This window comes from Dipodomys merriami, unplaced genomic scaffold (assembly GCF_024711535.1).
Source record: "Dipodomys merriami isolate MVZ:Mamm:240054 unplaced genomic scaffold, mDipMer1.0.p SCAF_17, whole genome shotgun sequence".
NCBI lineage: Eukaryota > Metazoa > Chordata > Mammalia > Rodentia > Heteromyidae > Dipodomys > Dipodomys merriami.
This window is the reverse complement of record NW_027203048.1, coordinates 20,002,327-20,020,152: the sequence shown is the minus strand read 5'-3', so window position 1 is coordinate 20,020,152 and position 17,826 is coordinate 20,002,327. Positions and strand designations below refer to the sequence as shown.

General features: G+C 36.7%; 1 protein-coding gene across 17 annotated transcripts in view; it reads left to right on the top strand.

The window, feature by feature from the left end:
• Nucleotides 1–17,826, top strand: part of Slc8a1 (solute carrier family 8 member A1) — a 359,713-nt gene that overhangs the window by 82,921 nt on the left and 258,966 nt on the right. For 14 of the 17 annotated variants that reach the window (XM_070025458.1, XM_070025453.1, XM_070025455.1 and 11 more), the window contains exon 2: nt 1,716–3,548. In XM_070025458.1, the coding sequence (XP_069881559.1) occupies nt 1,750–3,548 (1,799 nt within the window). In that variant the 5' untranslated portion in view covers nt 1,716–1,749. The remainder of the gene's footprint in view (nt 1–1,715; nt 3,549–17,826) is intronic. The other 3 variants (XM_070025449.1, XM_070025450.1, XM_070025451.1) reach the window with 1 other exon arrangement.

Genomic DNA, 17,826 nt, shown 5'->3' with positions numbered 1-17,826 from the left:
GCCCTGGTACAGGTTTCTATATAAGCCATGGACAGAAAGCATAGGCCATAGAATATAGGAAAAGGTGAGTTAGCGCTTAGCCAGCTTGAAGTCTGTTCTGACTCAGGATCCTTTTCCTATCCTTTGCTTTATGGATGTCACACCTTTTTGAGGTCTTCTAGATGAAAACACCCTCCTCTACCACTCTTAACTCTATGCAGGCCCCTAGGGGCAGAGATGATATGTAAAGTCTGAGCTGAGCTTTATATGAGCTGGTAGGGGACTGTGTGGGTGGCTTACTCCATGATTTTGCTTCTTACCATTCTTTGTACTGCTCAGTGACTCTGTTGCCAAATATATATATAGTTGTCTATAGTTTTTCATCACATGTATGGTTTGTGGTCACTGTTGTTAGTGACATTAGCTGTTGTTAGTAAATTAGCTAATTTACATGGAATCGACACACCTCTATTTTTAGTCACTTGAGCCCACTTAAGAACCAGTATATGTTTTGGAATGCCCATGGAGAATGAGAAACTGACACCAGGAAGGAATATTATACACCTAATTCCATAGCCTGCCAGGCCCAGGCCAGGTTATCTCCTGTTCCTGTTGCAGTCAGGGTCTTGGATCTGTCGCCGTCTGCAAGATTGCAAAGTCAGATGAGTATATACATGTGATGAACTATACTTGAAGAACATATACTTAGCTGTGACTATATCAAGAAACTTAGGTTTGCTGAAAATTAGGAGCAAAGGTACTTTTCGAAAATCAAAACATGCTTTGAAAACATGAACCGAGGACAGGTATACTAGTGCCTCATGCCTGTAATCATGGCTAGTCAGGAGGCTAAGATCTGAGGATCAAGGTTGGAAGCTAGACCCAGGCCAAAAAAAAATCAGTGAGACTCTTGTGTCTAATTAATTAGCAAGAAGCTGGAAGTAGAGATGTTACTCAAATGGTAGAGCTCTAGCTTTGAGCAAAAGAAGCCAAGTGAGAAAGAACAAGGTAAGCTCTAGTGCAGGCACAAAAATCAGTCATTCAAACAAAACAAAATGGGAAAAATTGTACTTAACTGTCTGAAAATACTGATCTGTATTAGAATTTTTCCCCCCTCTCAAGAATTAATGGCCTTTAAACTTTGATTGCAGGAAGACCTGAAGATTTCTCTTATTTCAATATAAGTTTGGAGAAGTAGGTCATAATTTCATGAAATTATATACAGTATACTCCAAAGTTTAAAATAGTTACCATGTTTTGTATTGACAATGTATTTCAGAATCTGAGTTTCAAGACATGAATATTAATAAAAGTGATTTTGTCAATGAAATAATTTCTTGAAGAAAATGTATTATCCATAGATTTAAAAGTTATTTAATGCTTGAAAAGTGTTTTGCTTTGCCTTTTGGCTATCAGTATGCATAAATATGTGGTCCATAAGGACAGATTATAATTGAATTTTTTCATTTCCAAGGAGTCAATTGTTATGTCATACTGAGTGAATAAGACTCTCAATATATTTTTTAAAGTTCTCCAACAGGGAGATCAAACTATAAATTCTACGAAAGATTGCTTAATCACTGATGTGTTCTCAGAATAATGATTCACCAGAGGATAGTCAAACATACACAAATTTTTGCTAAAATAATACAAATAAGTAATTAGTCATCCAGTAGATTTGGCCCTAATGATGTGATTTATTCTTTTACCCACTCCCCTCATTTTATTTTTACCAGTAGGTTGGAACAGTTGGAAGTCTCCTTGTACACCATGCTGCGTTTAAGTCTCTCACCCATGTTTTCAATGGGATTTCATCTGTTAGCTCTGCTAGCTCTCTTATTTTACCATGTGGACTTTGTAACTGCTGAGACAGAAGAGGAAGGAGGAAAAAATGAAACTGGTGGATGTGGTGGCTCATATGAATGTAAGAAAGGGGTGATTTTGCCCATTTGGGAACCCCAAGAACCTTCTTTTGGAGACAAAATTGCTAGAGCCACTGTGTATTTTGTGGCAATGGTCTACATGTTCCTCGGTGTCTCTATCATTGCTGATCGGTTCATGTCTTCGATAGAAGTCATCACATCTCAAGAGAAAGAAATAACCATAAAGAAACCCAATGGAGAGACCAGCAAGACGACTGTGAGGATCTGGAATGAGACTGTGTCAAACCTGACCCTGATGGCCCTGGGATCTTCTGCTCCTGAGATTCTGCTTTCAGTCATTGAAGTGTGTGGCCATAACTTCAATGCCGGAGACCTCGGCCCGAGCACCATCGTGGGAAGCGCTGCCTTCAACATGTTTATCATCATTGCAATCTGTGTTTATGTGGTCCCTGATGGCGAGAACAGGAAGATCAAGCATTTGCGAGTGTTCTTTGTGACAGCGGCCTGGAGCATCTTTGCCTATACCTGGCTGTACATCATTTTGTCTGTCAGCTCTCCTGGAGTTGTGGAGGTCTGGGAAGGTTTGCTTACTTTCTTCTTCTTTCCCATCTGTGTGGTGTTTGCTTGGATCGCAGATAGGAGGCTTCTGTTTTACAAGTATGTCTACAAGCGGTATCGTGCTGGCAAGCAGAGGGGAATGATCATCGAACATGAAGGAGAGGGGCCATCTTCCAAAACTGAGATTGAAATGGATGGAAAAGTGGTCAACTCTCATGTTGATAGTTTCTTAGATGGAGCTCTAGTTCTTGAAGTTGATGAGAAGGACCAAGATGATGAGGAAGCTAGGCGAGAAATGGCTAGGATTCTCAAGGAGCTTAAGCAGAAGCATCCGGAGAAAGAAATAGAACAGTTAATCGAATTAGCCAACTATCAAGTCCTAAGTCAGCAGCAAAAGAGTCGAGCATTTTACCGTATTCAAGCTACTCGCCTAATGACTGGAGCTGGCAACATTTTGAAGAGACATGCAGCTGACCAAGCAAGGAAGGCAGTTAGCACACAGGAAGTCAACAACGAAGTGGCAGGAAATGACCCTGTTACTAAGGTCTGTTTTGAGCAAGGGTCATATCAGTGCTTGGAGAACTGTGGTACAGTGTCCCTGACCATTGTCCGCCAAGGTGGCAACTTATCCAACACGGTACATGTTGACTTCAGAACAGAAGATGGCACAGCCAATGCTGGCTCTGATTATGAATACACCGAAGGGACTGTGGTCTTTAAGCCTGGGGAGACCCAGAAGGAAATCAGAGTTGGCATCATCGATGATGATATCTTTGAGGAGGATGAAAATTTTCTTGTGCATCTCAGCAACATCAAAGTATTTACTGACACTCAAGAAGATACCATTCTGGAAGCCAACCATGTGGCCACACTGGCTTGCATCGGTTCACCCTCCACGGCTACCATAACCATTTTTGATGATGACCATGCAGGCATCTTTACATTTGAGGAACCTGTGCTCCACGTGAGCGAGAGCATTGGCACCATGGAGGTGAAGGTGCTGAGAACATCTGGAGCCCGAGGAAATGTTATTGTGCCCTATAAAACCATCGAAGGGACTGCCAAAGGTGGAGGAGAAGACTTTGAAGACACTTGTGGACAGCTCGAATTCCAGAACGATGAAATTATGTAAGTTCTCTGTGTGCATGCATGTATATCTGTGTCTCTGTGGGTTTATGAAGGTGTACTTGTGCATCTTTCAAGTTGAATGGCATGCAAAAAACAGACCAGGTATTATGAGAAGAACACTTTAAAAATATCAGTCCTCACTATACACTGATACCTTCAGTTGACATTACTATTTTTAGTTTTGCCTGCCTCCTTTTACATATCCTCAATACAATGTAGACTATGATAAAATTAATATTGTGACATAATTTAGCAGATCACTTAAAGGGTATAGAAGATTTTGTATTATTTTGAATCATACACTATGTGTATGGATATGATTCACGTATCCTTTACATATCAAACACACACACACATATACACACACAGAGAAGAGGAATATTAAACACATCCCCAAAGACCCCTAAATTCGTTGTTGAGTACAAATTGAGAAAGCCCCAAAAGGAAACAGAACTAAAAAGAGTTTCTGGCTTACCAGGACTTACTGAGCATATGTTTATGGCTTTTATTTGACATTATATATTTGTGTCAACTCATGATCATTTATCATATGCTAATGTTTAATACTGACTTACTGAACAATCCTGCTTCTTCAGTTGGATACCATTACAGGAAGACCCATATAGCTCTTTTTTATTTCTCATCTGGCTTTACATAACTACAAACCCTTTTACCCTACTAATATAGTCATGGGGAAAGAAATACGATTCTGTCCAAATATTAATAGGGAGAGAGCAGAGAAAAAGAAGTGGGACCAATTTACTCCTTCTTACTGGGACTTTACAGTGGCACTGGGTCAGTATTTTAATACAAAATGACCAGTTGTGGTATGATTTTCCAAGGGCTATTATTGGAAAGACTTGTTTTCTTTCCTTGCCTAGCAGAGTTCCCTGTGCTCAACTCATCTGAGCAGACTGAGAAATTGGACTGGGTCTAAATATGAGAGAAGGACAGGAGGAAGCAGGAAGGGAGAGAGGAAGGGAAAGAGAGAGGGAGGGAAAGGGGAAAGTTGTAGCATCAAATCAGTGCAACAGAGGACATTGTAGTGAATTACTATGTCGGGTGAAGCACTGCAGTTTAGGAGTTTCAGAAAAGAAAAATACATTAAATACAATTAATTCTAAAAAAGGGTGTCTCTTGTGCTAGTGGAGTATAAAGCGATCAGATAGAAAATATAATTAACTGTAAAAATGGTTTTAACTCTTGTTCTAGTGGTATAGAATACAACCAGATAACAAGTACCTGTCCTAAGAATGAAATTTTTCCTACTGTACCAAAGATATGGGGAGAGGAAATGGTCAAGAGGGAGCAGGTTCTTCTGGAAGAGCTTTCCAGAGTCTTTATGTTCCTTTGGTGCTGCTAGAGACAAGCAGTTACTGAAACAGTGTCATAATGAAACTAAGCAAGAAGTGATTTCTAAGAAGTTTAATATAAGATGCTGGTCTTTTTGTTCTTTTTTTGGATGTGTAGAAGAGCATAGTATTTTGGTTAATACCTATTTTTTTAAATACCTATTTTTATATAGGTATTTAAAAATATTCTTTATTGTAAAAATACTGTACAGAGGAGTTACAGTTACATGAGCAAGGTAATGAGTACATTTCCTATTATTTTAGTTTTTCTATTTTTAATGCCCATCTATTAAGAAGTGTTCTATTGGGACACATTATATCTACATAGGATATAATCATAAATTCATATCCTATCCATTCAGTAAAAAGTTATTTTTCCAAAGATTTTCCATTGAATATGATCTTGCATAGGTGAGCACACACACACACACACATTTTACTCCATTGTTTTGGATTTTTTCCCATTACATCTTCTAATAATTTCACTTCTTCCAATTTCATGTCTACCAGTAATAAATAACACTTGTAATCAATGTAAAAGTTACAGAAATCCACCAGAGTATCCCCTTTAGTTATATTTAACATAATTACATTGGTGTTAGTTTTTGTCATGGAAATTTTGCCTTGCTTTCTCTTAAGAATTATGGCTTCGTATTTGTTTATATGAGTCAAGCTTTCCCTATCTATTTTGATTTCCAAGATTTTACCAAACCATATGGGTGGCATAATATAGAAGAAGAAAGTTTAAAAAAATAAAGATTGACAATGATTTGATGGCATAATTTTATACCAGACTCCAATTCAAACATTCACACTATGCAATTAAGTGAGGAATATTGCCAAACTCTATCTTTAGAAATTTTAATTTCTTTGAAAAGTGTTAGGGTAGAATTAGGAAAACTTCACAAGAATCAAGGCCATTTTTGTATATATGTTCCTTGGAGTTTTCTCAGTTCAAGCACCAGTTCCTAGTTCTATAAAATTCTATAAAATTTTATTCACTATGATAAAATGTGAAATACTAGAAGTGATAAAAAAGAATTTTATCTATTCCTACATTTTTCTTCTTGCTAGAAATTTAATTTTTTAAAGCTTGTAAGTATTTTTGTTTGTGTTTGTTATTGTTTATTTTTGTTGAGAAGCTTTGGAGACATTTAGTAGGTCCATTGGTTTGTTGATTAAATTTCTTTATGCGATTGGGATTAAGCTATAAAATAAGCATCAAGGACTCAAGCACAATATTCCAAAAAATATGTTATCACGTCTATGGAGTGGTTCTGATTATTTGGCAGTTTAGAAATCATTTTTCCTATTCTTTGTCCTCTTTTATTTTATATATTTAATGGATCTTTTTTTCATTTGGTGGTTGTCTCCAGTGCTAGGTCCATATATACATTCAGTTTGAAAGAAGAGTATCTGTCATCATACAATGAGGCTGGATATATAGAGTAACCTCATTTTAACTTTCAGAATGAATTCCTATCTTGTTCAGTTATATAGTTAATCTTGAGAGATACTTTCTTTAAGCCTACAATATGTACATATATGGGCTATTGATACAATTGATCATATTGAAGACTATGAAAAATTCTTTTTGTTTAGTTTTCTGTACAAAGTCCGAATCTTTTATTTCTTTACCAAGAGCCATAAAGAGATTAATCAGAAAGCATGGATTTAAAGGTTACCACATTTAAGGATCCATTAATTGTGGTTGAAATAAAGTTCACGTCTTGTCAGAGATGGAGATGGAGACTAAGAGGAAATATAGCTTCATCCATTCTGTGATTTGCAGAAAAATAGAGATTTCCTAATCTGTCTTGTTTTTTTCTTTCTAACACGATTTTATTTGTCTTGAGAAAGGGAGGAGAGTTTTAAATCTAGAGGTTTAAGATAGTAATAATGACAATAATAATAAATGTAGGATAAAAGTAAAGCTAAATTTTATTCTACATAGGTCATGTTGTCATCTCAATATTTAGTAGCTTTTAGAAGAAAAAGAATCAGTGTTTTCATATTTAGATAAAAATGTTATGAATTCCTAATCGTTTAAGTGTAGTAGAATTCAAACTTACAAGGATGTCTGCAACCATTTATATTCTTACAAAGATTATTTGAATTGTTTCAGCTTGACCTTTCCAAGATCAAAATTACACTTGAGTAAAATACCAGAAAGTGATGAGTAGTATTTATATTCTCTAATAAATTGTTGAGGAAATATTTAAAAATTGCAACACAAAAAAACTCATTAAGTAGGCATAATTAACAGCTAGTACATGCTGTTTTAAAATAAGTTCAACTAGTGAGCTTGTACACCTCTGACAAGTAATTTTAACTTTCATCAGGGAATTCTGTCTGATGTTAATAAAAACTAAATCAGTAATTTGTTTTGTGGTTTGGTAGGTATCTACAATTTTGAAATGCTGCTGTTGTTTAATGATTCCAGCTCAGTGATTATATTTATTAGTTATTTAGTCTTTTACTGTCTACTATTAGCTTAACTCTTCCAGGAAGTGTTAAAGTTAATTAATGTAGATGCAAATCAAATACAATTACTTTAGTTATGGTCAAAAATAATTTCGTTTTTTTTTTAATTTTAAGATTTTTTTTATTGTGAAAATCCCGTACAGAGGGGTTACAATTACATGAGCAAGGTTATGAGTACATTTCTTATCAAGGATTGTTGCCTCCTCCGTTGTTTCCCCTTCCCATCCCTTCCTATCACTGCTCCCAACCCCCCCCCCCCCCAACCCCCTGCCAAAGTTTTTTGACATAACGTCTTGTACATCTCATTGTTGCAATGGGTCCACCTGTATCCCTATTTAAACAATTTGTTTTTTTCCCTTCCCCTTCATAAATTATACCAACATCAAATACAGTGAAAACAGGGTTATACTGTGTGGGAGGGACATACAAAGCAACAATGAAATAATCTTATAACTATGTTAGAAGCAATAATTTCGTTTTGGAGGGTAATTTAAATTTTTTATCACCATTTGCTATTATTTACTTAAATGCAAGGTTGAGAAAAAAAAGTAAGTTGGAAAAAATTATATAACAGTGCTTAGTATATTAGTTATTGGAGATTTCTAGGGACACCTTAATATAATAAGCAATGGATCTATCTGGTATTAATTTTAGAAACCATTGTATTTTCAGATATGTTTGTAACTTCATTAACTCTAAGAAATATAATATACAAGCATATGAACAGGTATAGCTGAATGTAATATAGACATTTTCAAAAAACTAGAAAAGAAGTAAACATAGTATTATGTAAGTTCTACAAAATTATCACCATCCTCATCACAGGGAAAAATAACTACTTCGATTTTTGCTATTTCTAGTACCATTCTCTTCCTAAACAGTTCCATGAAATAGTTTTCTATAATAAGCTGTTGATTCAGGTTGAAAAGTGAAATGAAATACGTACTACAATAAGACCACTGCATGTAGCAAATAAGGTGAAACAAAATTTTTAGGGAAACCTGAAGTGATCAGAATAGAACAATTGTATGTGTGTTGTAAATCATAGATAATGGAAACCACTATAAGAAATATTAGGTAAAATGCTATTTCTTAGCACATGATACCTTAAAGTCAGTCTCCTCAGGATTTACTTTTATCTGCTACATTTAGATTATTAACATGTTATTTTATATGGGCAGAAAAATTTGCTAGGTAATTTACTAATGTAGGAAATTTGGATGGTATACTTTGAGTGGTTCAACGGCTCTCTGCTTGAGTGGATTATCTTTTCAGACTGGAATACTTATCCCTTTTTAGAGCCAAACCACATGTAGTATCATCTACAAACCTAAATTATTTTTTTGCTAAATGCATCTTTTCTGAATTTATAACTCTTGTAATAACAATACAGAGTAAGAGCCAAAATATATTTATGAGTTGTAATTTAGGATTGCCAGGAACTTACGTTGATGTTGTGCATCAACTAAAATAACAAGTCTGGTTACTTGTTACCATGTAACCAGACTGCCATATTTGTGTATTTGGAAAAAAAAAAGTTTATGTGTGTGTGTATCCTTCTCTGGCATGTTGCTTCTAAAGAAAATTTAAAAGACTTGTAGTAAAATGTTGTCACTTTTTGTATGTGTGTAAAACAGTCTGATTTGTGGTTTGAACTCAGGGTCTTGTGCTTGCTAAGCAAGGGTTCTGTCACTTGAAACTGCTTGAGTTTAGTTTTAGACACACTCTTGAGCTTTTGCCTAGGCCAGCTTTGGATCATGATCCTCCTACCTCTACCTCCTGCGTAGCTAGTATCACCTATAGATGTGTCGCCACACCCAACCTTAGGAATGGTTTTGATGCACTTTAATGTAGTAGCCACTTAAAGGAGGCCTTCACCTATTAGCTATCCGATCTTACTTAATTTTCTCAGAGCGACTAGAATCCTGCCACCATCTTGTAAACTTACACATGTGCATCTTTTATACCTAACTGGGAAGAGTTTTCCTTTGCTTTTATTTTCTGAACATGTCATTAGTCCAGGACGGGAGATTTAAAGATACTGAACTTAATTTTTTTTTTATTGTGAGAATACCGTACAGAGGAGTTACAATTACATGGGAAAGATAACGAGTACATTTCTTATCAAGCATTGTTGCCTCCTCGTTGTTTCCCTTTCCCATCCCTTCCCATACTCCTTTTTTTTTTTTTTTGTAAATGGAGAAGTCTTGAAGGCTCTAGGATTATTCGTGGTTGTTTCTGTCCTCCTTAGCTGCAGTATACACAGTTACTTACAGGAAATATTGTAAAACCATGGGAACTGCAGAGGTATACCTATTAAAAATCCATATTATGCTCTACCATGGATACTGACCTCTGATCATTGAAGATTCGTTCTTTTGAGGTGGAAAAGCTGGTTAGTCCCTAGTACAAAGTAAATGCTATGCAATTGGGGCTTAGAGAATATTTTAATAAGCTTTGTGACCATAGAATAGAGGTAGCCCACTGTCAGATGTCAGGAAAGAATGAGAAGACAGTTGAATGTTGAGGTGAGAAGTAATCTTTATAAATTGACTTGGGTTAACCAGAGAGGGGGTCCTGGTGAAAGGTGCTGGCTGAGTAGCTGGGCTCAATCTGCTGTCTTCCCACAGTGCCTTTGCCCTGGTACTGGAGAAATCCAGAAGGACCGGATTGGGAAAACAAGCAGTCAACATTATAATGGGCAGAATTATAGGAAAGCTCCTTTGCTTCCTCTCCTGGCTCAACACACTGCCGACGCAATACTTGTCTATTTGCCAAAGGCTGCCAGCCAGGGTCCGTTCTTTTCACAGGCCCATACAGCTGCCTCACTATAGAGCCAGGCTAAATAAACAATGCCTTTTCATTTCCTGCCTTTCTCCTGAGGACTCAGGGCTCTAGATGACATTTTCTTTCCTTCTTACAGTGTCTCCAGAGGGCCAGATATGGCAGTGGCATTGTGCTCCTTTGTGTCCATTGAAGACATAAAGAGAAGGGGCAAAAAAGAGCCAACGGCAGAACTTGGGTTCTGTGTCTTTTCAGGCTAGTCAGCATGTGAAAAGAGCAACTGGCGAGATTTGAGTGTACCTGGCAATTCAAATATCAATGAAATTGCATGGGATCTTTTCCAGACAGGATTTTCTGGTTTTATTTTTGCTGTTGTTAGGTTTTCAGCATGAGAGCTCTGGGCTTCTGGGTACCCTGAAACCAAGGTTAACAGTTGAATTCTACACCCATCCATTTATCAGTGTTATACTTCAGGAAGATAAAGATGGGCTTAGAGACGTCTCTCAACTTCAAGTGTTTTCTCACCTGTAAGTGGATATTAAAGGTAGCAGTGAAGGTGATGGTAGTAATGGTGATGATGGTGGTGGTGATTTGGGATATGTTTTCATTACTGAAGTACTAGTGGTAGTTAAGGGAATGGAGTGGTGGTCATAGTGGTAAGTGGTGATTGTTTTGAATATGTTGGTGATAATGCAAGTAATGTTAGCAGTTGTAGGATAGGAGTAGTAGTGGTGGAGATGGTGGTGGTAATGGTTGTGGTAGAGATGCAGGTGATAGTGGTGATGATGATGATGGCCCTGGTGGTAGTCATTAGTGGTGGTGATGGAGATAGTTGCACGATTTGCTAAGGGCATGGCTTTAAGCCTTTTTAACTTAATCTTCACAATTACATTAAGGACTGTCACTATATTCATTTTACTGTAGAAATCGAAGTTTAACTTTTCCTGGATTGCAAATCTAATCAAGATAGATCCATACAACCTATGCTGTGTTATTAGCATCTATGATGCTGTGACCTTGAGTATACCTACATAGTTCATAATGTGTGAAAGATGAATGAGCATTTGGATGCCTGTCAAGGTATATCACATCCTTCCATATTAAACTAGAAGACCTTCCCTCTTTGTACCTGACCTGACCAATTGTTTTCCACTTTTGAAAGTATGAATTTCCCCTTACTCTTATATCTAAAATAACAAGCTCTAATTATGAATTTTCCAACTTGGTTTGTTCTGGTTTTATAGCATTCAATCTCTTTGTGTGGCTGAATAGTGAATTTAGTTTTTCACATACTTAGAATAGCTTTTTCTTGGTATAATTTTTTATTTTAAAAGACAATGTAAGGGATATTTAATTCCTTGATTTAACACTACAGAAAAGTTTAAGCTTCTATTCTCTAATCCTGGAGGTGACTAACAATAAGAGTGACTCTTCATCTGCTACAAACCTACAATTCCCACTTCCACAGCAAATGGAATTTTTATGCACAACTTAAAAAGTCAAAGTTCAAAGTCCTCTTGTTTATTTTCTCTAGTGGATAACAAGAAAAATACTTCTACTTAAAGTCAATTGACTGTTGTATGTCATCTTGCACACACTTTATAAAATTTATTGTTTAGTATGTTCATAAAAACATTGGGTTTTGGACAAGTTTTATTTTCTTTCATGCTTTACCATCTGTAGGCAAATGATTGGTCTGTTCCGATTAAGCCCATTTGCAGTATTTTGGTTAATGTGATTACTTTTTTCTATCAAGTGGAACCTAAACCTATTCCCCTTCAACAAAAATACTTCTCTGATGTATTTAAACATACACACATATGCACACACACACACACCTTTTAATTACCAAGAAAAAAATACAAGTAAGTCATATTACATACAGTTTAGCTCTTGGAACATAGTAAAACAAAAACACCTCCCAAAGTGATAAGGAAAATTTGGCTTCTTGCATATTAAATGTTATAGTCTCAACATTATTTTCAAAAATGAAAATAGGGGAGGAAGAAGAAAAAGCCAGAGAGGAAGACAGGTGGAAACAGAAGAGTATGGAGAGAGAGAGTGACCAGAGAAAGGGAAGAAAGAGGAAAGAGGCAAGTAGAGGAAGAAAGACAAATAATCTACAGTCTTGATTTGTTTCCAGCCATTACTCAAATGAAGTGAAGCTTAAAATTAGTCTAGAGTTTTGCTCAAGGAAACAGAAAGCAGCGTGAAAGTAAGAAAATAGATATGATTCCCTCTAGCCAGCAACTTTGTCCTTGAAATCATGTATATGTCCAACTACATTTAAAGAGCCTGAAGAAGCTGTAGAACCCACTGGGGCTGAGACCCTACTTGTTGATTCCAGCCTTCAGCAAGCATTCTGTGAGCATTTGGTCTGTGTCAGGGCCCTGGCAAGATACAAAAACAGCAGTGATAACCTAAGACAATCTTGGCCAAAGACAGCCTCTTGTCTACTAAAGGAGACAGGTGGCCATGTGTTTCCTACAACAGTGTGGATGTATGGTCAGCCCAGAAGCTTCTCTGTGCCTAGCTTGGCATCCTTGTCTCTCTTAGCACCTCCTGATGGCGTTCTTGCCATGGCCTCTAGGCAATGGATGAATGAAGATGAGCTGTCTCTGTCCTGGGTGGCCACTTCTGGCAGCCACAGTCCTTGGTGAGTGATCTTCCCCAGAAGAAAACCACACAGAACCCTGTCCCCATCCCAAATGGCTCCTGTCACAGTTTGGCTGCCCTCTCTGATGGAGAACAGAAGAATGGAGATTGGGAGCAGTTCAAATCCGATTCATTTTTTCATAGCAGTAATGAACTCTGAGGAATGTGAAGTAAGGAAAGCTTTCCCCCTCAATTTTCTTTCCCAGTTCTGGGCATTACCAGGGGAAATATAAGTCACTCACATCTGAGCCCTTTCTCTAACTGGTATGATTTTTATTGCACATGAACAAATGAGGCTGTTAACAGGTATCATAGCCAGAAATATGATAAGTATCATCAACATATGTACTTTAATATACATATGCATATGCCTTTTTTTTCAGTGGGTCTGACTGACTATGCTCACATTAGGTTTGTTGCGTTTTGCACTCGGACATGGAATAAGAATAAATGTAGATATTCCATGTGGGCACTAATGACAACTCCGAGGAATCAAATTGTGAGCATGTTCCCTGGAAAAAAATGTGCTTTGTGACACTATGACAGCCACCCATAGGCATCTTTTGCAGGGAATGCACAGATTAAGAGCACAGGCTCTGGAGCCAGACACTGATGAGTTGAAATCTTCTTTGTAACACATAAATTGTATACATCCAGACAACTTCCTTAAACTCTTTATGTTTAAGTTTTATCTGTAGAATGAGAATAATAGTACCTACTTCAGAGAATGAAATCCATGTAGTTGATACCTGCCTTACAGTAAAGTAAATGTTAGTTGGAATCTTTGCTTTTAGTTACTTTCTAGACAGTTGTTTACAGAAGTCTAATCTCTAGGCAAAGAGATGATATTGTAAAACCATCATCCATCCACATTACAACATTTAACAAGGTTTATAGGGATTTAGACAAACAGTGTCTCTCCTTTTACTTTCCTTTTCTTCTTCCTCTCCCTCTCCTTCTCTCTCTCTCTCTCCCCTCCCTCCCTCCCTCTCTCTCTCTCACACACATACTGTTGAGTCTGGTGAAGTCAATGTACGTGTTTGTGCATAAGCATGTACTTCTGCTCTGGGTAGGAGCCCTTGAGACATAAAATTATCTTTTATTACCCCAGAAAGAAGTGATAATTACAGAGAAAGTCCAAAATTACAATGCGTTTCTGTCTTAAAGACTTGCCCTTCATTTCAATAATCATTTTGGGTCAGGAGGAAGAGATATGAAATATAAGGTGCAGACCTTAGGGCTTGAACAGGAAGGAGAGGGTAAGAGGTGGGACTTATCTATTACTTCACATTGGGCTCTCTAGAGGTTTCCTACACACCTGTTTCACCCTCAGACCAGCACTTTGTGGTAGGGCCATGGTGATTAGTACCTACTAGGGGCTGAATAGGTGGATTTTAGCTGAATAATAGAAAGTAAAAGAAGGACACAACAATCACTTTTATACTCTGGAAAATGTAAGTTTTCACAAATTAAGCTCTTGGTCCGGAGGTATAACTCAGGGACTAGAGCACCAGATGTAAGCAAGAATGTGAAATGAGAGATCAAGGCCTTAAGTTCAAGCCCCAAGTACCAGTACCAGAAAAAAATTAAAATGTTTTCTCTTTATCGTTAATATTTTATTGGCATCTATTGTACAAAAGGGATTTTCTTGTGACATTTGCACACATGAGTACAACAGACCCCCATCAGCCTCACATCCTCAGTAAATCTCCATTATACCTTCTTCTTAAGACAATTGCATCAGGTTTCATTATTCTATTTTCTTATATACTTATAAAGTACTCTAACCATTTTTGTATCTATTCACCCTCCCCACTGCCACTGGTACCAGACCCCTAAACAAACCCTGTTTGATTGTTCCAAATGTTGGAGCCCAAGTATACTGGTATTGTCTAGTGGAACATACAATAGCATAGATATTGGGACTGGGACTTAGTGTCTCTTTCATATGCAGTCAGCAAGTCAACCTCAGGAGAACCTGCTTGCCCTTTTCTTTTCTTTTTCTTTTTCTTTTTCTTTTTTTTTTTTTTTTTTTTTTTACAATATTTGTTTCTTTTTAAAAATCTGTTTCAGTTATATTTTAACAAGTTTTCACCTGGAGGAAAAATAATCGTTGAAAATTCAATTTCCCATTCCTTTCCTCTCTACCTCTGAGGGGAAGGCTATGAGGCTGAAAACAGGCCTAACATATTTGGGAGTGGGAAGTCCTGGAGTACTCAGCAAGCAGACTTCTCTTGAACTACAGACACAACTTCTTTTACCTTAGTTACTTTTTCAGGATGGCCCTTGTGCTCTTTTTCTTTCTGTAAATCCCAGCTATCCTCAAAATGTGATCCTTGTACCTCTGAATCTAGTTGTATCTTGGCTCACAGATGTGTACCATCATGCCTGGCTTGATCCTTGAAATAGGGTTCTTGCTGACTTCTATTTTGCTTTGTTTGGGGTTTGGGCTTGAACCATGATCTTTCTGTCTCACCTCCCAAGTGGCTGGGATTACAGGCATGAGGCACTGCATCTGACTCAGGCTGAGCAATTCTTTTAAGATCTATAGAGTTGTCAGAGTCCAGCCTGACACAAGGGTTATCATTGAAATAATAAAACAATAAATATATGCTCTATTGAAGTAATCATTCCTTATCTCGGAAATTCAATGTTTCTGACTAAAAATTTAAGATGTTAAATAAATAATGTATAGATTTTCTTCCATCTCAGAGCTGCTGTTCTGAATGAGCCTCAAAATAAATGGCATAGTAAGATTTATGATCTAATATGAGGAAACTTTGAATTTATAATTTTTAATCAAAATTGCCCCATTTTAATGTAGAATTTTTGTAAAAAATGACTCATTGAAGGACCACAAATCATATGAAAAACAAAAACCCAATGTTTAAATCTTTCTTTTTTAGTTAGTCTTGGTGAGTTTTGAACTCCTAAAATAATATATAATATATAATAAAATATAATATATTTTGCCAAACTCATTACTGACTCCCATAAAAACTGGCATTCTTTTCACAAGAATAATTTATTGTCTGCATAGTAGCACCTCCATAAGTACCAGGGACCACTACCAGTAATTATGTGGATATAGTAATTAGGAAGTGAATAACAGTCACTCTGGTTTTAATGATTCTCTGTGCTGTCTCAAAGAAGTAGAGATCACTTTTCTGTTGATGAGGCAGAAATCACAGCTTTTTGTATTTAATGTCTGTTTGCTTCATCAATGTACATCTTTTTTTAAAAAATAAGGCTGTTGAAAAATCATCTTACTTACAACTTGGTAGTAAACATGTCTTCAGGAATAGAAATAATATTGGAAATTAATTAGATTTAGGAACACTGGAGAAGGGAATCCATTATGCCTAAGCCACAATTCTAGACTCCAACTGTTTGCTAGTCAAACCACATTGGCAGTTTCCCTCCCTCCCCCTACCCATAGATTGAAATAATTGATCTCTCTGTCTGCAGAGAAACTGCAGAATGCCACTGAAGCAGATCAGTAGGATTTGACTACATTGTTGCCTTTGCAACACTCAAAAAAAAATCACTGATTCTGTTCTTTTTATCTTTAAAACAAGGGAAATCTATTTTAGCTGGAAGAGGGGATTTCTTCAGTGGCATCACACTTGACCTTGTGTGAGATCCTTTGACCTTGTCGTACCTTATTTTATACTTGGCCTGGGTTGGTTAAGCCTGGAGAAGTACTTGATGCATTTTTCAGTCTTTGTCCTCTAAGATTTTCTTCATCAGACCTTTTCATAAGCCCTGTGGATGCTCCACGGAGACTTGTCTTTGCATATTTCTTTATTCTCTTTACCATATTCCCTGAGACATGCAGTTTATATTGAGTGGTATACAGACAATAGAAATCTGTTGGTATCTACTCCAGCATCACTATCTGCAGAGGGCTTTTGCCAACTGATACCTATTGGCTGAAGATGAATATACATCTCTGTCTTCTTTATTTAAGCAACAGTCTTGTTTCTCATGATGGCTGTGTAGGTGTAGAAGAACAATATTGACATTTAGGCCCAGGGCCAACCAATGCAAATCAGGTTAGCTCTATGTTTTCCATAATAAATATATTAACTTATCATAGAGGTATGACAAATTAGGCTTATTGATTGATTTTAAAACAGGGGAGCTATACAGTAAAAGTATACCAATAATAAATAAAGCTCCAAAACTAAAAAAAATCTTATCTATTTTTCTTTTTCTCAAAATTTTAATTAAGTTCCTTGTTTATATTTTTATATAAGGACTCTTTTAAGCATAAGATTATGAATAGAGCAAAAACTATCATAATAAGTAACTTTTAATGACTTCTAATAGGTAGTCATAGATTAGTCAAGTAATGAGCAATGTGAAATTTAGCACAGGGAAGAATTAACCATGTTAAATATAAGTTTAGATGATTCTGAGATAAAGTAGTACCTGAGAGTATTAACTGACTAGAAATTTAATGTTACTCAGGTGATACCAGGTAGTGGATCCAGTGTCTTAGTTATAGTTCAGTCAGATTGTCACATTAACACCTATTTTGTGGCCTCATCTCATGAAGGAATTTATATATGGGTGTGAGCGTGTACAGATGTTTGCTTCTCGAAGGTCTAGTTTTCTCAGTGACTCAGACTGAAGCATTTCTCTGAGTTTGGGGTAATTGCTTCCCAACAAAATCAACATTTAAAATAAGAGACAAGCAAAGAATGCAGTTTTGCTCATTAGCAGTTCTGTAATCACTCTGATTGCTGTTTCACTTTGTAAAACACTTCAAGGGCAGGAGCAATATTTTTACATTAGAGAAATCCTGGTATTAATTTTCTGTCGCTAAATTGTTTGTACAATTAAGGTGTCATTTAAAAATGTTAGGTTATGTTTTTCAGTTGTGTACTTCTCATTAATTTTCTTTTTTAATTGATCTAAAACATGGTGCGCGCGCGCACACACACACACACACACACACACACACACACACACACATCTTCTTAGCAGCTGTAAGGTAG